This window comes from Amblyraja radiata, chromosome 31 (assembly GCF_010909765.2).
Source record: "Amblyraja radiata isolate CabotCenter1 chromosome 31, sAmbRad1.1.pri, whole genome shotgun sequence".
NCBI classification, from domain to species: domain Eukaryota; kingdom Metazoa; phylum Chordata; class Chondrichthyes; order Rajiformes; family Rajidae; genus Amblyraja; species Amblyraja radiata.
In genome coordinates, this window is record NC_045986.1 from 9,562,031 (window position 1) to 9,588,825 (window position 26,795).

General features: G+C 45.5%; 1 protein-coding gene across 1 annotated transcript in view; it reads left to right on the forward strand.

Annotated features, from left to right (window-relative positions):
• casz1 (castor zinc finger 1) overlaps window positions 1–26,073 on the forward strand; it is a gene marked incomplete at its 5' end in the record, with an annotated part of 109,909 nt that extends 83,836 nt beyond the window's left edge. Inside the window, 4 exons of the mRNA XM_033048510.1 lie at window positions 4,046–4,194; window positions 10,550–10,751; window positions 11,943–12,197; window positions 18,092–26,073. Of these exons, the coding sequence (XP_032904401.1) occupies window positions 4,046–4,194; window positions 10,550–10,751; window positions 11,943–12,197; window positions 18,092–19,185 (1,700 nt within the window). The remainder of the gene's footprint in view (window positions 1–4,045; window positions 4,195–10,549; window positions 10,752–11,942; window positions 12,198–18,091) is intronic.
• Window positions 26,074–26,795: the final 722 nt, after the last annotated feature.

Here is a 26,795-nt window from a genome sequence, read left to right on the forward strand (position 1 = left end):
TCGAGGCCAGTTCATTGGCTATATTTAAGAGGGAGTTAGATGTGGCCCTTGTGGCTAAGGGGATCAGAGGGTATGGAGAGAAGGCAGGTACGGGATACTGAGTTGGATGATCAGCCATGATCATATTGAATGGCGGTGCAGGCTCGAAGGGCCGAATGGCCTACTCCTGCACCTAATTTCTATGTTTCTATGAAATGGGCGACGTTTCGGGCCGAAACCCTTCTTCAGACTGATGGGGGGTGGGGGGGAGAAGGAAGGGAAAAGGGAGGAGGAGCCCGAGGGCGGGGGGATGAGAGGAGACAGCTCGAGGGTTAAGGAAGGGGAGGAGACAGCAAGGGCTAGCAAAATTGGGAGAATTCAATGTTCATGCTATCCGGACGCAAGTAACCCAGGCGGAATATGAGGTGCTGTTCCTCCAATTTCCGGCTGTTTCTATATCCCATTATTCTGTGACTCAAAGAGTTGGGGGGAGTAACCTGGCCAGACGTATCATCCCACCCTGTCATTACGGAATCATTATGTGTGGAATATTCGTCACTTTGCAGTGCTCCTCCACAAATGGCCAAAGCCCTTCCACTGGCCCTAACTTCTGGTTGAAATCAAGGCGGCACAGTGGTGCAGTTGATACAGCTGGTGCCTCACAGCGCCGCAGATCCACGGGTTCGATCCTGACCTTCTATGCTGTCTGTGTGGAGTTTACACGTTCTCCCTGTGACCGCGTGGGGCTCCGCTTTCCACCCACATCACAAAGACGTGATAGAACTAGTCACCATCACCAGCGCAACCCTACCAGTAAACGCAGTCTGTGCTGAAGGTTGGACGTTATAATGTTAACGGTACATTGTACCAGCTCAGAGCGGGTGACTTTCACCTCTGCCCCAGAACAGTTGTGGAGTTTAACAGCCGCAATCTGTAGGAAGCAGGAAGCTGAGATCCAAGAGGAGGAGTCAGGAGATTATATCCCGTTATTTTCACAGGGGTGGGATACAGATATGGGAAGAATCCCTCTAGGCCATTTTCCTTTTCATAGCTGCATTATAGCTCTCAGCTACAACCAATTAGGTTTGATTAAAGCACAAGGCTTTAACACATCAGCTGCAATCCTCTCTATGACTTCTCTTTATATTACCTTTATGAATATACTTGTATTGAATCCAGCATCTTATTAATTAAAGGAGGTGAATTACAATCCTGACTGATGATTTACAATAGCTATAACAAGCTGGGTTTGATTGAAAATGTATAGTGGTTCCTGCCAACGGAAAGCTTACATCGGTGTAATTTTTCCATTGATGTACACACGGTGTTGTTCACCTGTCTTGAGATTGTTGGCCAGTCCCCATCGTTCCTGAACAAGCGGCTAGACCACTTCAGGGGGGAGTAAGGTAACACATGGGTAACTCTGGAGTCACATATTGGTCACTCTGGGTAGGACTTTGGCATTTCCTTCCCCAAATGAATCAAAAGACGGATGAAGAACCCGAGAAGGCTATTCAGCCCCTCAAATCCTGCTTTCTCATTTAACAAGATCACAGCTAATCTTATTGTAAGCTAATTGTCTTCACTGCTGAATATTCACCCGTTTAGTTTAGGTTAGAGATACAGTGCGGAAACAGGCACTTTGGCGCACCAAGTCCACGCGACCAGCGATCCCTGCATACTAACACTATCCTACAATTTACAATTATACCAACCCAATTAACCTACAAACCTGTACGTCATTGGAGTGTGGGAGGAAGCCAGAGATCCCGGAGAAAACCCACACATGTCACAGGGAGAACGTACAAACTCCATACAGACAGCGTCCATAGTCAGGATTGAACCCCGGTCTCTGGTGCTGTTTTTATCAAATATACATCAACCTCTACCTTAAAAGTCCTTGACGTCTCTGAATCCACCGCCCAATGAGGTTGAAGGTTCCAAAGCCTCATGGACTTCAGCAAGAAAAAAAAATCACCTCATCTTCGTCATAAATGGGTGATCCCTTCTGTTTAAAAGTGCCCGAGTACTAGATTCACTTACACGGAGAAATATCCCTCCACATCTATCCCACCAAGACCCCACAGTATCCTGCATGTTTCAACCAATTCCAACCCTCTCCCCACCCTTTCAAAGTGAGTGTTAGTAATCCACCATCAATAAAAGTGGTGCCCTGATTTGCCACTGCTAAACACAACTTTGGGATTTAACTTTGGAATTTATTTAACCAAGATATATTCCCTAGCTGCCTTGATGGGATTTGATCACATGTTCCTGGATCAATGGCCGTTGCTTACTCCTGTAGGTTAACAGTGTCCCTAAAGGGTAGCTCAAATGGTGTGGGTAAATCCACTGAAGAGACCAGAGTACTATGTTCAAAGTCAGTCTGCTGTAAGGGAGATGCCATTGAGCTGGAAAGAACACAGAAACAATTACAAGAATGCAGCAGGACTCGAGGGGACTGGGGAGTTATAGGGAGAGGCTGGACAGGCTAGGACCTTATTCCTTGGAGCGTAGGAGATTGAGGGGGTGATCTTACAGAGAGGTATATAAAATTATGAGGGGCGTAGATAGGGTGAATACACAGACTTTTTCCTTGGGTTGGTGAATCAAGAACTAAAATTAAGTTGAGAGGTAGATTCAGATAGGAACCTGAGGGGCATCTTTTTCACACAGAGGGTGGTACATATGTGGAACATGCTGTGGAGGAAGTAGTTGAGGCAGGTACATTAACATTTAAAATACATTTGCTCAGGTTGAGAGGGACATGGGTCAAATGGAACTAGCTGATACATGCATCTTGGTTGCACGAGTTAGCCCAAGGGGCCTGTTCCTGTGCTGTTTGACCCTATGAGGGCTGACTCTTCATGGTGCTACTGAGGGGGTTCCACTTGGGTGGAGCTGCCTAAGGACTCTTGTCTTAGTCCACTGGACTTTGAAACTATGCAGGCTAACATAACCAGAAACTGCTGGAAACACTCAGCAGGTCAAGCAGCATCTGGAGGGAGAAGCAAGATTGATAGTTGAAGCCTTTCATTCATAAATGCTAGGTCAAACAAGCCTTTAAGCATAGAGACGGTAGAGGAATAGAGAGAATGAAGGGTGTGCGTGTGTGCGTGTGTGTGTATATGTGGATGTGTGTGTGTGTGCGTGTGTGTGTGTGTATGTGTGTATATGTGGATGTGTGTGTGTGTGTGTGTGTGTGTGTGTGTGTGTGTGTGTGTATGTGTGTGTGTATATGTGGGTGTGTGTGTGTGTATGTATGTGTGTGTGTGTGTGTGTGTATATGTGTGTGTGCGTGTGCGTGTGTGGGTTGGTGCGATGGTTTTGGACAACTTGTGGGTTATCCTGATAGCAAGTTCTCTTGGGCCTTTCACATTGCTCTATGGAGGTGTTGCTTTTCAAAAGTAATTGTGAACTGTTTAGGGGGCTGCTGTCAAACAGACCACACAAACACAGGCAGAAGGAAATTGTTAGAGGTTAAAGCACAAATGTTGAACGCCCGAGGAACATGAGTGACAGCTGTCAATGTCATTGAGCATCTGCGCCGAGTTTGAGAAGGGAATATCAGTCTATCTTCTGCAGTGATCCTATCAACACAGACGCTTTTCCTGCTCTACGGTTGGATTGATGGGCCATTCAGCCCGTCGTGTCCATACTGTAAAGCAATTCCCCAGATCAGTTCACACATTGGCCAAAGACTGCAGGGGAGAGTGTTAGTTGAACGAGGAGTTGAACCCCTGACAGTCAGGCCCACAGGCATCAAGAGGCGCCCACTGAAGCAAGCCAGCAGGTTGTAACAGTGCGGCATGCAGAAATGTGGCATGGCGTCCATAGCAACTGCCTTCAGTCCAATTGGGGCATCGCAGCTTAATGCTCTGCATTAACTCATTTTCCTCACCTTTGCACATTGAATGCAGGAGCGCTGTCAATGTGATGGCAATCATTGTTTGCTGCCATGGCAACGGGCAAGTTGCTGCATGCCCGTACCGCAACTGTTTCCACTCTGGAGATGCCACCTGACAAGGCATGCATTATTTATTTGTTTATCTTTTGTGTCTTGCAGGCTGCAAGTACAACCAGGTAAATAGTCACTTTCACTGCATTCGCGACGGCTGCCTCTTCTCCTTCCTTCTGAAGCACCAGATGACATCCCATTCACGCAAGCACATGAGGAGAATGCTGGGCAAGAACTTCGACAAGATGCACAATCAGGTACCTTCCTGGTTTGACCAACGATCGAGACCTTCGATTTTGTTTCATTTCTTCCCACCCCCTTCATCCCACTGGATTATTATTAATAACAATTATTTGTTGCTAACAACAAAATATTTAATCAGCAAGGCGTCTCAAGTGCTTCGTGGGTGCCTTTATCAGGCAGCAAGCCCACAGGAAATTCAGAGCAGGTAACCCAACGAATGGTCAAGAATAGAGTGTCTCAATGAAAAGAGGGTCAGAAATATATTGGTTCTGTCAACAGAAGCACATCCATATGTTGTAGAGCCACATAATTATGGGGTGATGAAGAAGTCAAAACTAGAAAATTAGAGAGAATATGGAGGTAGGGATTATGTAGGTAGTTTAAAATTAGTCAATTCTTGTATGAATTTTGCTTTTATTTTTAGCGTGGCCGTTGAGTACATTCAAACGCCCAGGTGAAGTACAAGGTTGATGCTCCGTTCAAATCCTCCCGCCAATACCCTGTGCAACAGGCTACCTCCAAATGCAATTTTATACCATTTTTTGCCACATTTAAATCAACAGAAGTATTGATATACTATACACAGTCTTTATTCCCCCCCCCCCAGTACAGCAGTCTAAAACTAGAGGGCACAGGGGAGGAATTTAAAAGAGGGTACAAGAGTAATGGCCCTGTCCCACGGTACGAGTTCATTCCAAGAGCTCTCCCAAGTTTGCCCTGATTCGAACTCGGAGATTTACGGTAATGGCCGCTCGTCGGTACTCGAGGCTCTCGTGGACATTTTTCAACATGTTGAAAAATAATTACGAGTCTTCCCGAGCTTACCTGCCGTTAGCTAATCTTCCCGAGTACCTGCCGTTAGCGTTATGGGCCGCTAAGAGACGTCCCCGAGCTCCGACGTACCCGCTACGTTTATTCTCCGTGCTTACCACGAGTTTGATTTTTTTTTAAACCGGGAGAGCTCTTGGAATGAACTCGTACCGTGGGACGGGGCCATTAGTCATTCTCACAGAGGGAGGAATATCTGGAATGAGTTGCCAAGAGAAATGGTGGTAATTGCAACTTTTAAAGATTATTTGGACAGGTGGACAATAGACAATAAACAATAGGTGCAGGAGTAGGCCATTCGGCCCCTTGAGCCAGCACCATTCAAAGTGATCATGGCTGATCATCCCCAATCAGAACCCCATTCCTGCCTTCTCCCCATATCCCCTGACTCCGCTTTCTTTAAGAGCCCTGTCTAGCTCTCACTTGAAAGTATCCAGAGAACCGGCCTCTACCGCCCTCTGAGTCAGAGAATTCCACAGACTCACAACTCTCTGTGGGTACTATTTATATTTGGGTAAAAAGCGTGTAGTGGGATATCAACCTAATGCGGGGGCGTGGGAATAACATGGATATGCATTACAGTCAGTGTGGGTGAGGTGGGACGAAAGTGTAGGTTTCCGTGCTTTATAATCCTATGAATCAATGGATCATTTCAGTGTAACTTAGTCAACCAAATGACTGCTCTTTGGGTGAAAGCCACTCATTGTTCTTATTCCTGTTGTTAGGTTTCAATGAATGAACTCTGACCTCTACACCGTTCTACCACTGTCCCTTCGCAGTTACTCTCATTGGTACAAAATCTCTTCCTGCAAGGAGAAAAGTAACAACCAAAGGAGAAGAGGGGACTTGCAATATGCAACAACTTTGTGCACCACAGTTCCCACTCATCAGCAGTGGGTCAATGACCAGTGAACTGCTGTGGGAAACAATGAACTGCTCATACTGGTTTGCAAAAAAAGACACAAAGTGCTGGAGTAGCTCAGCAGCTCAGGCAGCATCTCTGGAGAACTGCTGTTGGGATTTTCAACAGCCTGTGTAAAGAATGGAGTTATAACTCCGTAATTTTGTCAAAGTGCCGTCGTTCTCATGCACCTTCATTGAACTTCATCGGATCACAAGTAGGAAAGACAGATGGAACTGGCATATCAGGAGCCTTGATCTCCTGACTAGCAGGGCCGTTGTCGACAGTGAGTTACAAGGAAGGTTGTATTTAGGGTGGCCATGAGGGATGGAGCGACTCATAAGTTCCTGGCCACATGCAGACTGTAGAGAATGAGATGCAGCGGCATTGTCACTTCATCCATCAGTCATACTGGCATCATTGTTCACTCTCTTTGCCCACTTGCCCCACCCCAGTCCTGGCTCATACTCAGGTATGTGTAACTTATGGGCCTGTCCCACTTAGGCGACATGTTGAAATTTTTTCTGCGACAGTGGCGACAATTTGGGCTGTCATAGGTTGTCGCAGGTGCGGTTGGCGCCAGGTTAACGTAGGTTGTCGCCAGGTGACGTAGGTTGTCACTGGTGCTGACTTTGGTGAATTCCATTGTCCTAGTCGCTGGCAGTCGCCTAAAAAAATCGCCAAAGTGGGAAAGGCCCATTAGATTTCTTAGTTGCACAAAGAGGCCGTTCAGCCCACTGTATCCTTGCAGACCACAAAGCACACATATTTACACCTGTCTTGCTCTAATCCCATTTCCTGGATTCTCATGAACACCCTCCACTCACCTGCACACATTGTGCAACTGACAGTGGCTGATTGACCTACTTTGGGAAGGTGACTGGAGCACCTAGAGGAAAAAAGGCGAACATACAAACTCCAAACAGACAGCACTGGAGGTCAGGATTGAATCCTGGCCTATGGCATTGTGAGGCAGAAGTTCTACCAGCTCCATCACTGTACTGTCCACTTGTATCAAGAGTCAAGAGTGTTTGTCATGTGCACCTTTTATTTTTACGAGGATGTTTCTGTAACCGGCTTCCGTCTCCGCACTAGTATCTTTGCTCCGCTATGGGATCTTTGTTGCGGAGACGGGGAAGCCGGTTACGGAAATGGGGCCGTAAATTACCCATGAATCTGCCCATGACCGTACTACGTCTTTTTCGTCGAGTGGTCTATCTTGCTTGCTATAGGATCTTTGGTAATGAGAGTGTTACTGTCACCACCGTTCACTCTCAATCCCCGGGAATCTCTCCAAGCTCTACTTACCACAAGCAATGGGGGTGATCGACTGAGAAGCCTGGTTTCCGGGAACAACCCACAAGCAGTATCCAGATCTCAAGCATCTGATCCTGAGGCCTCTCCTGGTGACCTTTTGACAAACAACCCAAAAATGTAATTATTAGAAAAGCACAAGAAATTATTCAAAAGAACATAAATTATTAGAAATTAATAAGATATAAAGAAGTATGCATTCATCCGCACTTACTTTTTCAGTCTGAAGAAGGGTCTCGAACCGAAACATCACCTATTCCTTCGCTCCATAGATGCTGCCTCACCCGCTGAGTTTCTCCAGCATTTTTGTCTACCTTACTTTTTAATCAGTCAGCGACCCGGCTGAAAGGAGCCGTGGAGTCATAGATGCATCACAGAAACAAGCCCTTCAGCTGAGTCCATGCCGAACATCAAGTTCAAGTTCAAGTTTATTGTCATGTGTCCCTGATAGGACAATGAAATTCTTGCTTTGCTTCAGCACACAGAACATAGTAGGCATTGACTACAAAACACATGAATAAATAAACTGATAAAGTGTAAATAACAAATAATGGGTTATTAATGTTCAGAGTTTTGGCCGAGCCAGGTTTAATAGCCTGATGGCTGTGGGGAAGTAGCTATTCCTGAACCTGGTCATTGTAGTCTTCAGGCTCCTGTACCTTCTACCTGAAGGTAGCAGGGAGATGAGTGTGTGGCCAGGATGGTGTGGGTCTTTGATGATACTGCCAGCCTTTTTGAGGCAGCGACTTCGATAAATCCCCTTGATGGAAGGAAGGTCAGAGCCGATGATGGACTGGGCAGTGTTTACTCCTTTTTGTAGTCTCTTCCTCTCCAGGGCGCTCAAGTTGCCGAACCAAGCCACGATGCAACCGGTCAGCATGCTCTCTACTGTGCACCTGTAGAAGTTAGAGAGAGTCCTCCTTGACAAACCGACTCTCCGTAATCTTCTCAGGAAGTAGAGGCGCTGATGTGCTTTCCTGATAAATGCATCAGTGTTCTCGAACCAGGAAAGATCTTCAGAGATGTGCACGCCCAGGAATTTGAAGCTCTTGACCCTTTCAACCATTGACCCATTGATATAAACGGGACTGTGGGTCCCCATCCTATTCCTTCCAAAGTCCACAATCAGTTCCTTGGTTTTGCTGGTGTTGAGGGCCAGGTTATTGTGCTGGCACCATATGGACAGTTGCTCGATCTCTCTTCTATACTCGGACTCATCCCCATCAGTGATACGTCCCACAACAGTGGTGTCGTCAGCGAACTTGATGATGGAGTTTGCACTATGACAGGCTACGCAGTCATGAGTATAGAGTGAGTACAGCAGGGGGCTGAGCACGCAGCCTTGAGGTGGTCCCGTGCTGATTGTTATCGAGTCTGACACATTTCCACCAATACGAACAGACTGTGGTCTGTGGATGAGGAAGTCGAGGATCCAATTGCAGAGGGATGCGCAGAGACCCAGTTCTGCGAGTTTGGTAACCAGCTTGGAGGGGATGATAGTGTTAAATGCCGAGCTGTAATCAATGAATAACAGCCTGACATATGAGTTTTTGTTGTCCAAGTGGTCCAGAGTGGAGTGGAGGGCCAGCGAGATTGCATCCACCGTTGATCTGTTGTGGCGGTAAGCAAACTGCAGTGGGTCCAGGTTTTTGTCGAGGTAGGAGTTGATTTTCTCCATGATCAACCTCTCGAAGCACTTCATCAGCACAGGCGTTAGTGCCACAGGTCGGTAGTCATTGAGGCACGTCACCTTACTCTTCTTGGGCACTGGTATAATTGATGCCCTTTTGAAGCAGGTGGGAACCTCAGACCTCAGTAGTGACAGGTTGAAAATGTCCTTAAAAACTCCAGCCAGTTAGTCCGCACAGGTTATTAGAACACGACCGGGTATACCATCAGGTCCAAGTGCTTTTCGGGGGTTCACCCCTCTGAACGATTTCCTGACGTCGGCCTCTGTGACTGAGACTGAAATACCATCACAGCGAATGGGGGCTCGGGAAGGCACATCAGTATTCTCCCTATCAAAGCGTGCGTAAAACACATTGAGCTCGTCAGGGAGTCAACCACCCATTTCCATTAATTTAATCCAATTTAATTATCTGCACATTCCTATTCAGTACCCCCAGATTCTACCATGAACTACACACAAGGGGTAATTTACAGTGGGCAATTAACTGACCAACCCACTTTGGGATGTGAGGGGATACTGAAGCGGCCAGAGGAAACCTATTCTGTCACAGAGAAAATGTGCAAACTCCAGACATCACTCAAGGTCAGGATAGAACCCATGTCTCCGTAAGGCAGCAGCAGCTAAGCCACGGCACCACCCGATCTCCAACCTGAAGCTGAATTTGGGATGAATTTGAATAGCCCCTAGCCCTGAGTTCACTTTCACTTGCATTCAGGTACACGGGGAGTCGGGTTCATTGGTTGCTGGACACCAGTTCATCTCTGACATTCCCCCTCTTGAACGCAAGCACAGGGATCATCTACCAAGTGACCAGGGTTTGAGAGTGGAACTGGCTGCTGAGGTGGACATCACCAGTGGTTCTCCACAGCCACGATTATACTTCAACCTAATCGCTTTGAACTCTAACCTACAAGGGTGGTCTGTGGGGTTCATCGAGAGGTGGGGATGTGTGAGATGTACAGGTAGGCCACATTAGGATTGGCATGTGCATTTATAATTATTGCACCCCACAATAGTTCTACTTGACAACTTACAGAGATGGTGAAGATGAACCATACAGATCTATACAATTTGGATGAGGTGATCCAGTTGATTGCTTCCAATAAAGTACTGCAAGGAGATTAAAGATTTCATCCAATGAGAAACATTTTCCACAATACTATTGGGAGAAAAAATCTTGTTGATGGATTGGTGGAGGAGGCTCTGGTATTCATGGTGAATCGGTGAGTTCTGTCTTAGATTAGGATAGACTGCCTGCTAAGTACATTGGAAGGAACATAATGAGAAGGTGGACATTTCCTTGAAGTAGGTGGACAGGATTCCTGAGCAAAAATCAAAGCGCTGAAGGAACTCAATGGGCCAGGCAGCATCTATGGAGGGAAATGGGCCGATGATGGTTCAGGCCGGAATTCTTCTTCAGACTCGGTCTGTCCATTTTCCACCACAGGTACTGCCTGAGCCAGAGTTCCTCCAGCAGTTTGGTTTTTTTGCTCAAGATTCCAGCATCTGCAGTCTCTTGTCTCCATGGACAGAATTCCTGCTTCACAGGTGGCGAGGTGAGACGTTCCTGGCCCCACACCTCTTGTTCCCAACTCTGCCGAATTTTACCTTCCTAACCCTGGATCTTTCTCCGCAGGGACACAGGACCGACGACGGGAACATGGCTGCCACCAGCGGCTCCTCGGCTGTGACGTCAACATCGAACATGATGGACATGGAAACAGACGAGTGCATGGACTACCCCACGGCCACCAGCCCAGGCGGCCTGTCCTCCGAGTCATCGGTACCAGACCGCAGCTGCACCAGCACGCCAGTCGGCAACGAAAGCAGTGCGGCAGGTGAGGTCTCCAACCATCAGAGCTCTCCTCCTAGTTCAATATTGAACCAGCCAGCCTCCAGCAGGAGGTCAAGACAGGCAAGGGATTAAATGCAACCCAAAATGGCTGGGAGTCCCCAAAGGGTCAGGCAGCAAGGAACGGTGGGCAGGTTATATTTCAGGCCTGCCATCTGAAGCATTACCATCGTAAAGTCATCATGGACAGATCCAGAGGTCACAAAAGTGGTGGGCGGGGGTACGTGAGAAGGTCAGAGGGGTGGTGCGGTGAAGTAGGGGAGAGAAAAGCATGACTCACAAAGGTGCTGGCATGGGAAGAGAGAGCACAGCCCATGATGTGAAATTGTTGGCCAAGACTGTCTGAAAGAACCTGGAAGTGGAGAAATGGATGGGTTTACCTAACTACAGCAGACCAACGCATTTGGTGGGTGTTTCACTGTGAAGGTAACTGGAATGTCCAATGGTGGTCTAAGAGGTCAAGAAGTCACCAACAGCAGAAACGGGCTGGCTGAATGCGATGTAGGTTAAGACGTAGAAAACTGCAGATGCTGAACCCTGAGCAAATAAAAATCTGCTGGAGGAACTCAGCGGCTCATGACGCATATGTGGAGGGATGTACAGACAATGTCATGGATCAGGACCTTCTCCAGATCGAAGACGGTGGAACTCTACAAGGAAGCACTTTTCTCCTTCAAACAATTAGTTGGTGATGATCCCCAGCAACAGAAGAGGGAGAAGAGTGAGATGGAGAAAAGGGAGAGAGAGCCAGGATTGAAAGAAAAATAGAAAGGGAAGCAGAGAGGGACAATAGAAAACAGAAGCTGATCGAGAAAGGGGATAACGAGAGCAGTGGTGAGATTGGGTAGGCGAAAGGATATAGGGCAAAAGGAAAGAAAACAAAGAAATGAGAGGAGAGCGAGTGACAGGAGAAAGAGCTGTGTGTAAGGGAGGAGAGAAACAAATGGCTATTATGAAGGGTCTGTATGTTTAATACTTTAAAATCTCAAAGATGGCAGTGGGGTGCAAGTACATACACACAAACACACCAGTATGACTTCCATTGTTACGCCTGTGCTAAGTTTAAGTTGATCATTTTTACTGCTTCTCCATTTTCATCTTTTCACTGTGGTGCCTGGCTGTGATTTCATTTCGTTTTGTTTTGTTTCTCCTTCTGCTTTCCCAAATATTCTTTTAGGCTACCTGGTTACTCCTGCTGCTGACGCTATCCGCAATGCACCATCTCCATCCTTGCCACAAGCCTTGTTCCGAACCTCCCATTCTTCACTGCCATTCCTCTTCTCTCCATCCTGTCTCTCACACTCTCTGCTCAGCGCGACTCTTGGATCCACCAGGAATGTTGTCAAACCAACCTGCACGCCTGGTCTCAATCCGACCATTGCTGCTCACACACCGATTAAAAGCGATGTCCCAATAGTTCAGGATGCTGCAGGTACTCATAAACAAGGTTTAACCACTTAAAGCAAAAACTTCTGAAGAGCTCTGGTCATATGTAATAGAAATGTGTTTTTAATCAATGCTGTCAGCTATGATTAAACAAATGCATGGCCTCTGCCTGGTCTCAATGTCATTACACTCACCAGAAAGGAAAACTTTGGTTCGGAATGGTTAATCAGCATTGCCTTCCAGTGACATTGCAACCATATAGTGTCAGCTTTGGGTGAGACCAGAGCAAAGAGCTATCTTTTGGATATAGCTGCCTTTGATCCGATGGAGGCTTTATTAGATTGTATCTTGGGTTGAAGGCATTGATCTAAGTGAAGAGATTGCATACAGGGGACTTTTACTCTCTGGGTGTTAGAAGAATTAAGGGCCTGTCCCACTTACGCGACCTTTACAGGCGACTGCTGACACCCGTGAAAGGCCACCGAAATTTTCAACATGTTGAAAATTCAGCGGCAACCAGAAAGACGCTACAAATCTTTGGAGACCTCTCACGGCCATACGGGCGACCCCTGGCGACATGTCGCGGGTGACCTCTCACGACCATAGGAGACTTCTCACGACCATACAGCCTGTATGGTCGTGAGAGGTCTCCAAAGAGTCGTAGCGTCTTTCGGGTCGCCGCTGAATTTTCAACATGTTGAAAATTTCGGCCACCTATCACGGGTGCCGGCAGTTGCCTGTAAAGGTCGCGTAAGTGGGACAGGCCCTTAAGTAACATCATTGAATAATATCAGGTTTTGAGAGAGGTTGAAAGGACAGTGGTGAACAGTTGTTTCCACTTGCTGGAGAATGTGGGACTTGTGGGGATGGTATGGTGAGATGAGAAGTGTCATCTCTGAGTGTGGTAAATCTGAAAACCAGCACCTCGGACATCATAGCACCTTCAAGGCAATGTTGTGGACTTTTGTGCTTGGGTCTCCAGGTGGAACTAGAATCCACAACCTTCTGACTTTGGTGCAAGAGTCTTGCCCATTGATCCTCAGGAGGCACCAGGAAGAAGAGTCAGCCAGCTCTTAGCAAGGGAGGATATTAGGCAGAAGAGGAAAGGGCAAAAAGAGACAGGTGTAACATGCTGGGAAAAGACCAGTGCTGGGACAGTGTAGAACCAACAAGCGTAATAAGGCAACAGCAATTTCCCCAAAACTCCGAGATACACCAATGACGTAGTCTATGGCCTTTATGACATAAATATCAAAGTTAGCTGCCGATATTTACATAGTGCTGAAATGCTTTGCAAATGTTATTCAAATACAAGTGTGAGTTATGATTCTGAGTTATGATTATCTGTGTTTATAACACAGTAATCATGCCAACTTTGCATCGGTTTTCCAATTGACGAGTTCTCAGCAACACTGTGCTCACTGTTGAGGTTACTCTCAGCTTTACTTCACTCCCATATCTTCTGCTGCTTTGTTTGTGACCTTCCATCATGTGGGGTGTCCGCTCATGATCGAGCAGTGTTCAGTTCCATTTGCCCTTCCTCAGAAAATGACGTGGTCAGTCCTTGCCCAAAGAAGAGTGGCTGTGGTTGTCATGGGCCAACCATCCAGACCATCATTGCAGAAATACTGAAGGGCCTATCCCACTTAGGTGACTTTTTAGGGAAGTGCAGGAGACTCTGCGCTCGCCGCATGGTCGCCACATGTTCGCTGGTGGTCTCTGGTGAGTCTCCTTCATGGTCGCGAGGAGTTCCCGCATTCTGGGGACTAGTCACGGCCTCAGTATGGTCGCTGCAAATGTTTCAACAGTCGCCATGGAGAAAATCGATAATCCTGTAGTCGTAGGTGCAGTTGTAGTGGGGTCGCCATGTAGTTATGGGTAGTCAAGGTAGTCGTAGATAGTTTTAGTTAATCGCCTTTGCTGAAAAAACGTAAGCACGAGTTTTCAGAATCAAGGATAACTGACCGGTAATGTTAAATGACCACCGAACTTCACATCTGTGTATCTCTGGCTTCTTAAAAGTGTCTCCACTTCTTCTTCTCCCCCCCCCCCCCCCCCCATTTTAAAAGACTTACCGTACACTGTGCTAGCCGTCTTAACCTTCCAGTTCATCGCAGTGTGTGTCTGTATCATCTTGACCTTGCACCGTGTGAATTTTAGACAGCGCTCCCCCCCCCTTGCTCCCGCCTTTGCGATGTGTTTGTGTGTGTGTTCCACTCTGGCAGTCGCTGTTCCAGTTCCTGGTTTTTCAGGCGAGTGCTGGCAACTTGACAGTCGCCGGCAGTCTGCTGAAAAATCGCCTAAGTGGGACAGGCCCTTGGCCAAGCCATCTTCGCCAAGATCCATACAGCATCCAAGCAAGGGCAGATAAATGGCAAATAGTAAAATTGTCAGCCAATGACCATCACCAATCTGAGGACCTATTCTTGATGTTCAGTGACATTGCCATCACCTGTCTGTCCGCCATCAACATCCTGGCCATTATCATCGTTAAACAGAAGTCAGAACTGGACCAGCACACAGGTAGCATGGCTACAAACGCAGGACAAAGCTGGGTATTCAGCAGTGAATGAGTAACCTCCTGACAACAGGTCAAATTTAGTAGCACGATGGAGCAACAGGTAGATCTGCTGCCTCACAGAGAATTTGCTGAAGAGTAAATATGAAACGTATGCCGTCACCATTTCACAGTAGAGCACCTTTCCCAAGTACTCCGCCAATATGTCACCCCCTCACCTCACTGTAGTCTAGCACGGGGGGGGGGGTTGATGCTGGGAATTTCATTTTGTTGACAGCTGATGTTGGCGCCTCTAACATTAACAACGTCAGGCACAACCAGGTGACAATAAGGCTGCACTGTTAACATTGCTGCCGCCTTTGGGACTTGAGTGCATTCTCATTTTTCCCCTTTTTCCTTTTTTTAAACAATGCCTGTTGAAGCCAACAGCTGGCTCTGTTGACTAAACAAACACCCAGTCTCCCCATTGTGCACAGAATCATACCACCATGCACATTAGTTGTTGTTTTATCAAACATGGCTCCAGGGATGTTGAACAGCGCAAAACCAGCAACAATGTTTGGTTTTCTTTCAAAATCATAAAGGAGCCCATTTGGCTCCTCGTATTTGTACCATCCCTCTGAAAGAGCTCTCCAACTTATCCTGCACTTTGCAGCTTTCATGTAGCTTTGGAGTTTTTCCCCGCACATATTTAATCCCCACATATAGTCTGCTTCTGGTAGCCAGTCCATGGCAAACTTTAAAGAATCTTCTCGAATTCAAAAAATCCACATAAAAATGTTGCAGATGCTGAGAATCTGAAACAAAAAACGTTAAATTCTGGAAACACTCAGCAGCCAGGCCACACCAATGGAGAGACCATTTATGTTTCAGGTCTGATGAAGGGTCTTTAATCTTTAATGTTAACTGTTTCTCTTTCCACTGTGGCGACCTGACCTGCTGAGGGTTTTCCAACATTTTCTGTTTTTGTTTCTTGAAGTTGCTTTGTTGTAATGAAAATTGATATTGTTGACTTTTTTAAAAAATTCCACAGTATCGCTTAAAGATAGCAGAGTCAGGGGATATGGGGAGAAGGCAGGCACAGGGTACTGATTGGGGATGATCACATTGACTGGCAGTGCTGGCTCGAAGGGCCGAATGGCCTACTCCTGCACCTATTGTCTATTGTCTATTGTATATCTGTTCCCAAAACTGTGGCTGTTTCTATGGATAGGTGGTTTTTGGGTCGAGACAATTTTTCTGACCAATACCATCACATAAACATGTTCTCTGGAGATGCTGCCTGACCTACTGAGTTACTCCAACACTTTGTGTCCTTTTGTGTACTAATCAGCACCTGCAGTTCATAGTTTCTACAACCCTGCAAGATAGTGTCTGTAATTTTGGAGTGATGTGTAGTTTTCTTCACCTTCAGATTGCCCCACTTCTCTCTGCAGCAGGCATGATTTAACCCATGTCTGAAACACCTCGCTTGTCTGAGCATGTAGTCTAGTGTGCAGCCAGGTGTCAACACTGGCTATCACAATGGAAAGGCCCTCATCAATGGGCTTTAACCAAATATTTTTGGAACACATTTTATTTCAAAGGACATGAAAATTAGAGGGAAATTTTAATTTGTTTTTTATGAATATTGTACATTAATCTCAATGGTATAAAACAAATATTTGCATATGGTGTCAACAATATTCTAAGTTAGAGAGAAAATAAAAATACACAAAATGCTGAACTAACACAGAACTGCAGATGCTGGAAAAATCAAAGGTACACAAAAATGCTGGAGAAACTCAGCGGGTGAGGCAGCATCTATGAAGCGAAGGAATAGGTGACGTTTCGGGTCGAGTCTGAAGGTTTCGACCCGAAATGTCACCTATTCCTTCGCTCTATAGATGCTGCCTCAACCGCTGAGTTTCTCCAGCATTTTTGTCTACCTTCAAACTAACACAGTGGGTCAGGCAACACCTCTGGAGAATATGTATAAGTGATGTTTCAAGTTTGGACACAAAAAGTAATCAGTCGATGTTCTTCACAGATGCTGCCTGACCGTCGAGTTACTTCAGAACTTTGTGTCTTTTTTTAAAAACCGGCATCCGAGGTTCCTTGTGTCTCTCCATTCTAAGGCAGAGAGGTTCATTTCCCTGAAGAGGAACTAAATTAGTGATTGAAATTTGAGCTGATAGAGAAAATCCATGTGTAACTATCCCCACTCACTTCATTTCTGCCAAAATAAAATTCTGCCTAGAGCGAGATAAATTTCTGCCGTTTCTGTCACATATTTTTATTCCTCCGCTTTTTCCATAGACTGTTTTCTTGGTCAGCATGGGTAAGTTGGGTTTAAGAAGGAACTGCAGATGCTGAAAAATCAAAGGTAGACAAAAGTGCTGGAGAAACTAAGTGGGTGCAGCAGCATCTATGGAGCGAAGGAAATAGGCAACGTTTCAGGCCGAATCCCTTAGGGTTTCGTCCCGAAACATTGCCTATTTCCTTCGCTCCATAGATGCTGCTGCTCCTGCTGAGTTTCTCCAGCACTTTTGTCTACCATGGGTAAGTTGGGGCTGAAGGGCCTGTTTCCATGCTGTGCATGAGCACAGCCGCAATTAGGACAAATTAATTGGCTACCATTTAGGTAGGATCTTTTGTACCCTTAGGATTTCCCAAAACACTTCCTAAGACTGGCCATTGGACAACCTGTTCTCATTTTTCTCTTCACCTTACACAAGTTCCCTCAGGCAGACATCTTTGTTTCACAGGATTGTATTATGGAGAGGATTGAGGCTTGTCCTGCATCACTCGGGTCTTCCCCATGTCTCTATAGTACTTTAGAAATTGAGTTACTGTTGCGAGACAGGGAACAGCCAATCCATGCATAGCAAGATCCCAAAAGGACATAATATATGCCGATATAGGCCAGGATACCAGCTGCTAAATCACTTACAAACTGTCTCATGGGTTATTTTTTCACCTCCACTTGAGAGCACAACATAACAGAGCAGCAGCATCCTCAAACACACTGCAATGGAGCTTCAGCCGACATCTCTGCACTCAAGTCTCCGGATTGGGACTTGAATGCACAGCTGCTGACTCAGAGGCAAGGTTGCTGCTTCTCATGTGGGTTCAAATACTGGGTCTGTGCAATCTTCATTTTCCCATGTAGGATATTCAATTATCTAATTAGTGCAATGTTTTCTGTGTAGTCACTCTTAATAATTCCATTAACACATCTGGGAGAGAGGTAGATTTGCATTACATTGGGCTGCATTGGACATTGCATTGATGGTGTGATTGAATCTCTGTCAAATGTCATCTGTGGTTTTGAGAGAGCATGAATGCAGATTGCAATGTTGATAATGCAACTGTCTCATTCTCCAAATGGAATCAGAGTGGAGTAATGCAGCAGTTTAATGCTTTTCTCTTTCTGTGTCCAGGGAACACAATTTCTCTCCCGACCGCTTCTGGTGCGAAGAAGAGGTTCTGGATCATCGAAGACATGTCCCCATTCGGAAAGCGGCGAAAGACGGCCTCCTCTCGGAAGATGCTGGACGAAGGGATGATGCTGGAGGGCTTCAAGCGCTACGACCTGTACGAGGACTGCAAAGACCCCTCCTGCCAGTTCTCGCTGAAGGTGACCCATTACCACTGCACCCGGGAGAACTGCGGCTACAAGTTCTGCGGGCGCACCCACATGTACAAGCACGCCCAGCACCACGACCGGGTAGACAACCTGGTGCTGGACGACTTCAAGCGCTTCAAGTCGTCGCTGCGCTGCAACTTTGCGGACTGCCAGTTCTCGGGCAACAGCACCCACTTCCACTGCCTGCGCTGCGGGTTCCGCTGCACCGACAGTACCAAGGTGACGGCACACCGCAAGCACCACGGCAAGCAGGACGTGATCAGCGCCGCCGGCTTCTGCCAGTTCAGCTCCAGCGTGGACTGCGAGGTGGCCGACTGCAAGTACAAGCTCAAGTGCTCTCACTTCCACTGCACCTACCCGGAGTGTAAGCACACGGTGGTCGGCATGTCGCAGATGGACTCGCACAAGCGCAAGCACGAGAAGCAGGAGCGCGGGGACGCGCCGCCACCCTCGCCCGCCCGCGAGGTCCCGCACGGCCCGGCCGCCTCCGCCGTCCCCATCCTCGAGTACGACTCGCAGGGATCGTCCCTCAACCTGGACGGCTCCCTCAACCTGGGCAGCGGCGCGGACGGTGCGCTCTTCTTCCTCAAGAACGCGGCGGGCATCGGCCTCAACGACTCGCTGGATTTGAGCGCCAAGCCGCGGCATGAGGAGGCTGTTGCCGCCATAACCGTTGCTCCTGTCGTCGTCGCCGCCAGCACCGCCGCCGCCGCCCCCCAGGACCACGTCACCGCAACATCTGGTGACATCGAGGACGACAACGACATGACGCAGGACGAGGAGTTCAACGAAGATGATGACGATCTCCACACGGACTCGGACAGTTGCCATGGCAGCACGCCTGAGCACATGGGCCTAGTGGGGAAAGGCGAAGCCTTGGGCCTGTAGCCGGGACATCCACTTCCCTTCTCCCACCCAAACCCTGTCCTCTCAAAAAACACTTCCTTCACTTATCTGGGATGACAAATTTCCCCCCGATTTTAACAAAATGAAAACATTAGTCATGAGTAGGACGGAAAAGCGAGAGCTCCACGGGCGTGGCGTTTGTTCAGGGGCCTGGCAGCCTTCACACTCCCGTCAGGATCAAATGGAGACTCCTCCATCCTCAACCATGCTTCCAGACCAGCTGGCGACAATAGGACAGTGCCCACAACTCGAGAAAGAAACACCAACTTCGATGAACAAAACAATTGGCTTCAGATGGTACGTGCAGTAGGAAGAACTTGCTCCCTAAAAAAAAAGATGTTTACAACCTGACCAACATGATTAAACCCTTTTAATATGCAGGAAAAATGGGGGAAAAAGATCTATAATCCAACATTTCTGGAGTTGGACACCATGTAATATTTGGGTATTACCTTTGCTACCGAAAACTCCTTGGTTGCGTGTGTGCATGTCTGCTAGATTCTATTGTTTTAATTTTTGGAATTTTAAAGAAAACAAAGTATATGAAACCGAAAATTCATAAGCAGTTTGCAGCTGCAGTGTACAATATGGTATGTCAGAGTGTGCAAGTGAAGAATTTACAAAAGCAGTTTGAAATGGCCGTTTGGTGCAGTCAGTCCCACCATCGCCGCTGACGGGCGATGATGAGAAGCCTTCAAGGTCAAGACACATTAAACGCCTTCTTGCTAAATTCTGAAGCACTGAGTGTGGATGAACAAACGTTCATCGTGAAACACTTCATATTTGTGCTCAGACCGAGTGAAGTTTCATTTTTGCTCTTCCATTAATTTATTTTTACTTTGAAGATTTTTTGTTTCCTCTCTTCCTTGCCCTGGAGTTTGCTTTCTTTTTATCCCAGATCATGTCCTATTACAGGTTGCAGCTCTTTCCATTCCAAACCTCTCAGCCTCTTGGCACTGTTCCAGAATGATTTCCCCCCCCCCCCCCCCACAATTGTAAAGAAGCCATATGGCATCTGGAAGCTTCGACGATTTTTTTTGTTTGTTTTGTAGATAGAATGAGAACATTTCAAACAAAGTTATTTTTATATATTTAAAGCAGAAATCAATTTGAATGTTGTAGATACTTTCAGGCCCAACATGGTCACATTGTTTGCAAATCATTTGCCACCACATTGAATCTAACTCTTTGAGGCTTAAAGCTGTGGTTTCTCTATTTAAAGGGGTCTCTGTGTGTTTCTGTGTATGAGTTTCTGATCAAAAGCTGTCTCTCCTCTGTGTGTTTAAAGATGATTTGAAAGCAGGGCCATTATATCTTTAAAACTGAATACTATATATATATATATATATATATAAATTTGCAAACTTTAAAAAAGCATCAGGAATCAGGTAACTATGTACAACACATTTGCTCATTTTCTATCCAAATATCAAGTAATACAATACTTAAGGAAAACATAGTGGAACAGAGCAGAGTCTGATGAAGGGTCCCAATCTGAAACGTCACCTATCCATGTTCTCCAGGGATGCTGCCTGACCCGCTGAGTTACTCCAGCATTTTGTGACTTGGGGAACAAGGTAAACCCATCTCACTGTCTCTTCTCTGCCTGCCAACTTCATTGGTCATTGTGTTCCATCAATGTTAACTGTCTGAAATTTAAAAAAAAAAAAGAGGAATCAGTATAAATTATTAGGTTAGCCAGAATCTGCGAAAGATAAATAGTTTCTCATTCCACAGATGCTGCCTAACCCACTGAGTTTTTCCAGCATTTACCGCTATTTTAGAAGCAAGTGTGACCTGCTTCCCCACATTTAATACTCCACAGTCGTGCTGGCACTCCCCTCTCACTCACTGAGACACAGGGGGGCATAGTTCCACTGCAGCAGCTGGCTCAAGGACACCCTTACCTGCGGTGCCTGCTCCCAAAGGTGTACCCATGCCTTTCCAGGTCTGTTGCCCCCCTCCCCCCCGCAGCCATCTTAATTTCAGATGACACTAGTCTTGCTAATTGAATAGATTTTACAGTCCCCACACAACGCATACTTTAGCAGCAGATTAATGACGTCTATTTTCACCTTTCCTGAAAGCTCAGTCTCTTAATTACTCTTCTAAAATTGTCAGTTTAAAACCACATTTGTCACTAACCAGTAGAGTTTAGCTGGTGTAAGCCTCTTTAAAGTGGCCCTGTTATTGTAAATAGATTAGTTTGTGTGTGTAGTCCTTGTTATAGAAGCCCCTGGACAAGACCAATTATAAACTTACCGCATGGTGCATCCACAGATGAAATGGACAAATGATTCCAAGCTTTGGGGAGTATCCTATTAATTAGAGCACCCCCAACACGCTGTGACACTACACCATCTTGAGCAATCAGATGAGGTAGCGGGGGATTTTGCAAAGTCTAGCACCCTAAATTAACAGGGAGACCTCAGCCTTCAATCTCAAAAATGCACCAATTTATTGTCTCCTGTCAAAGGGGAAAAATTCCTCTGATGCTCATTGTAAAAGGCATCGCTTTGCCAGCCCAAAGTTGCACCTTTTAATGGAGGGCTAGCATTACTGGGGAGAAGAGTGGCCAGCGGCAAGCACTGGCCAGCAAACCACCGGCCCAGAGAAGGCAGAAGAGCCCCTGAGGATCTGCCATTAGCTCCTCCCTATTCTCATCATAAGAACGTCCTGACACCATGTAAAGTCTGGTTGATGACACCAACCCAATCTCTTAGTTTATACATCCTGACCCAAAATGTCACCTATCCAGTGTGAAGAAGGGTCCCAACCTGAAAAGTCAGCAGTTCACAGAGGCTTCCTGACCTACTGAGTTACTACAGCACTTTGCATTTTGCTCTAAGATTATCTCCCATTTGCTCTAATTGAACACTTGCTAAGACCAGAGGACCATTGTCCTTTCATTGTCACCAAACTCTACGGACTAGGTATTAATTTGTCCTCCAGTTTCCAGTCAGTGGTTCAGGGTTAGCAGGATTGTGCAGCATGTAACATCATTGGGACCTTTACTTCAGCTTCTCTGCTCCAGCAACCCTGCTCACTGGCTTGGCCACCTCCAGTCATGACTGTTCCAGTGGTGTTAGCTGATCTCCAGGATTGCACTCCACAAACTCCAACCCATTGAAAACTTCACAGACTGTAACTAACCATCAGAGTCTTACTCGCACATCATATTATGCCCTTCATAACTGAGAAGAAGAGTACAGCATGGGCACGGGCCCTTCGGCCCAACACATCTGCGCCCAACATGATGCCGTGTTAAACTAATCTGCCTGCATAGGATCCACATCCCTCCATTCTCGCCTATCCATGTGCCCGTCTAAAAGCTTCTTAAATGCCACTATCATATCTGCTTCCACCACCAACCATGGAAGCTCATTCCAGGCACTTTCCAAAAAAACATACATCTGCTTTAATTTTTTCCCATCTCACCTTAAAGCTTTGCCCTCTTGACATGTTGCACCTTGGGGATAAAGGTTCTGACATTCGACCATGTCTCTGCTTCTCATCATTTTATAAAGCGTTATCAGATCTCCCATCAGCCTCCGATAAATAATCTAAGCATGTCCAACCTATCCCCATAGGGAATACCCTCTAATTCAGGCAGCTCTCTGTTGTGTCCTCTACAAAGCCTCCATAAGGGGGCTACACGCAACTACAGAACTACAGCAATATTCCAAATGTCCAAAATATTCCAAAACTACTAGAACTACACGCAATATTCCAAATGTGGCCTAACCAAAGTTTTACAAAGCTGCAACATGACTTCCTGACTTTATACCCAAAGCTTTGACTGATGAAGGCGAGCATACCATACGTCTCCTTGTTTTGCTGCTTTCAGGGAGCTGTAGACGTGGACCCCCAAGTCCCTCTGTACATCAATGCTGTTAACTGCATACATTTCACCTCCCAAAGTACAACCCATCTCATCTCATTTGCCCAGATTAAACTCCATCTGCCCTTTCTCTGCCCATCCTGCTGCATTTTTTTCTCCAACAAACAGGTTTGGGTGGGGTTTTCCAACAAATCTCATCCGAACCTTTCATCATGTAAGTTGCTTCACGGCAGTGTCTTCTCATTAACTCAGTATCCTCTCCACACCACCATCCACCCCAGGAGACTTCTGTCCTCAAATGTTTAGCTCCACCACTTCCACATCAGCAAGAGAGGCCCTGCCTCTCAGACACCAAGTCTGTGAAAATCCCAGGCACCATCCTCGCCATTACCGCCCTACCAAAGACGTATTGGGACTGAGAGTGATGTACCAGAGGCACTGAATTAGTGGAAGAGGAAGCGATGTTATGCTGTGGCAGTACAGGGGAGGTCAACGCTATTGTATTCAGGAATAGAGATGCCATGTGGAATCATGCGGTAATGGCCAGTCAAAATTTGACCGAAAGATCACTATGGAAGCAAAATATATTAAATCACTGTGTGAATTATTATTTAAAACTGAGGATGTACATACACAAAACTACAGGTAGTAAAAGAAAAGAGAAATGTGTGGAGACAGTGTCATAAATTAAGAATGAGGCAAATTACATTTTTTTCCACTAAAGAGCTAAAGTATTCTTAACATGGCCCTACATCTAAGAAGCTATTTTCCTCTTTAACATTTGGAAGATCCTTTCCCTTAAAAATATTAAAAGGCAATGCTTTAACTTAAAGCAGATGTGTATTAGCAGGTCAGTTGACAAACCTGACTGATGTTTAACAGTGACACTGTTCTTGCCATAGTTATATATCACGAGAATACTCGGGCTCCTATGGAATTAAATAATGGCTCTTAATAGGGCAGTGTCTGATCTTATTGGTACATATTTTGTCAGTGAGAGAAGCACTACAAGCAGGTGTTGAAAGTAATGAACATGCGAACCTGCTTTGTGTCTTTTTGTAACATATTTAAGTTTGCACTAATTCTGTTTTATATTAGAACCCTACCAATTAACGTGAAACGAGAACACCACATAATTGTCATTCTTAAAGTAGCAGTCACCCTTTTACTGGCAGTTTTTTGAAACTGATCTTCTATGATTATTTGATAACAATCCCTGCAGTTAACTAACTTGTGAGCGGTATTGTGGGAAGCTATAATGGACTGGCTTTCCTACATCAACCAGAGCACATCAGGCCAGTGGGACTGCTGTCGTTTAAGGAGGACATACTGTGTCTTATTCTTTCCCAGGGCACAAGTGTCACCAACATGAACTCTTTAAGGAGTAATCCTTTCCGCACTAAATTCTGAAGTAAACTAAGGATACTGTGTTCCATTGTAGTCAATGATGGAAATTGTGTGTGTGCACATATAAAAGCATGTATGTGATGTTTGTGTGTGTGTCGTCTGCATCAGTGCTTGGTATGAGTGAGTGAGCATGTCTCAGTGTGTGTGTGAGAGAGCTCAAGTTTCAGCATGTGTGTATTTATGTGTGCGTGCGTGTGTATGTGTGTGCACGTGCGAGTGATTGTTTGTGGATGAGCGTACCAGCACACATACGTGAGCGTGTGTGAGTGAGCAACTCTCAACATGGGTGTGAACTGAGAGTGAGTGAGTCTCAGTGTGAGACAGAGGGAGAGACTCTGAGCCCTGTTTTTTTTACTTGTTTAAGATCCAGCATTCTGTGTGATTCATTTATTTATTTCCGCACCAATATCATATCAACAGGAAATAATAAGAAATCAGTACAACTGTTTGAGGAATTCCTACCCACACACACAAAGACAAGTTCACCCATCCTCAGAGGGTTAAAGCCACGAGAATAATATGTTTTATTTGAAGAACTTCCTTTTTAAAAAATAATTCTGGAATAACCCATAGATTTATTTTGTGTGTGCAATTCCTTTAAAGATGGAAGTGTAACAGGCCCTTTAACAATAAGGCCACGGATACATAGATTGTTAGCACTGACACAGAGTATGGTTCAGGTTAAACTTGAATTTTGTAGGATGCAAATTAACTGGTTTCCTATGAATATTAATTGCTAAATAATTTAATACCGTTATCTCTGTTTTATTTTTGTGTGCTCTTTATCTTGCTGTCGATCTGCTAGTGGGTTCTATTTAAAAGTCAAAGAAGAGGCAGGCAATACTAATTGTTTTTTTTTCGAATTCAGTACGTATTTTGAAAAAAAATACTGTAAAATGCTTAGAGCTGGGAAACATTTTATGCACTTGGATCTATCCGCTGGGTGTCCCTTGTTTTAAATACATATAGAGCATGTTAAAAGTCCAAACGCTGTTAAGTTTTTTCTCTCTTCCTTCCTTTCTTCTGTGATGTTTTGAAAAACGGGTAATACATCACCAGATGTTTGCCAGATGGCATTGTGTAGATAGTCTACCAGAAATATGAAGAGAAAATAAAATAATCGTTATGTACAACCAGACAGGAACAACCTCCAAATCTTCTAAATAGCCAAGCTGCTGAAGCAATTGATCATTTTACTGTTAATTTAACTAAAACTGGATTGATCTTTTGGAGACAAGACAAAGGAAAAATTACAATGTAGCAAAAAGAGAATTCTAGCCTTTGTAATATATATATTGCACACTGGGATAAGAAGCCATCTCTAGATCACATGGATTTGTGTAATTTTTTTCTCTATGGGGAGAACTTGCTCCACATACGGTGTACATGCCTCTCTATATATATATGGAGACAACTCAACTTTTTTTAAATGCTTTGGAAAGACGTTCTCCAATACTTGAATATTGACCCCCTTGGCACCTATGTTATTGATAACTGAATATTTTTCCACTTGAATCTAGTGCTGTTAGAAATTTAATATATGTGTTTTATTTATTTGATTGGTTTTGCATGACTGATGCAAGGGTTTGAGATTTTCACTCAATAAAAACTGGAAAAAAAAACAACCATTCTCGGCCCTTATTTTTAATGCACTTTGCCGACACTCGCTGCAAATTTGGAAATGTAACCACAAAACTGAAAACAAAATGAAGAAATCGGAAACAAAAAAACAGAAGACGCTACAAATGGTCAGCTGCTCAGGCAGCATCGGCAGAGATAAACAGAGATAATGTTTCAGGTCAAGTCCCTTTATCAGGCATTTCATTCTCATCTTCAAACTGATAGGTTTAACTCTGTTTCCCTCTCCCCAGATACTGCCTGACCTGCTGAGTGTTTCCAAGAATGAAAAGTTGTTTGATGTTAGAGGGGCAATGGTCAGTGAGGTGGGATTTGAAGGGGTCTGTTTGAGGAAGAAAGAGATGAAGGAGGTCATTTGGTGGGAATTCCAGAATACAGGATGGGAGCCAAGAGGCACAGCTGCCAACTATGCCAATAGTAGGGCATTAGGAGGGAGAACTGGTGGTCATTGGTTTGCTGCAGAGAGGAAAGATTAAGATGAGGCCATCGAATTATACAAACATAAACTTTGTGGCATTTTCACATGGAGAACTGTTCCAGAGTAGAGACCCTGCCCCTGAAAGCGAACAAATGCCATTTACAACACTCCCAAACAAATGGCATATGTCTCTGAATGAAGCAAATGTCCCAGTATCAACCATTCTAACAGAAGATTCACATTGCAGCATCCTGTGTCAAACCAAATCTTCACTTTGAAAGCCAAGCA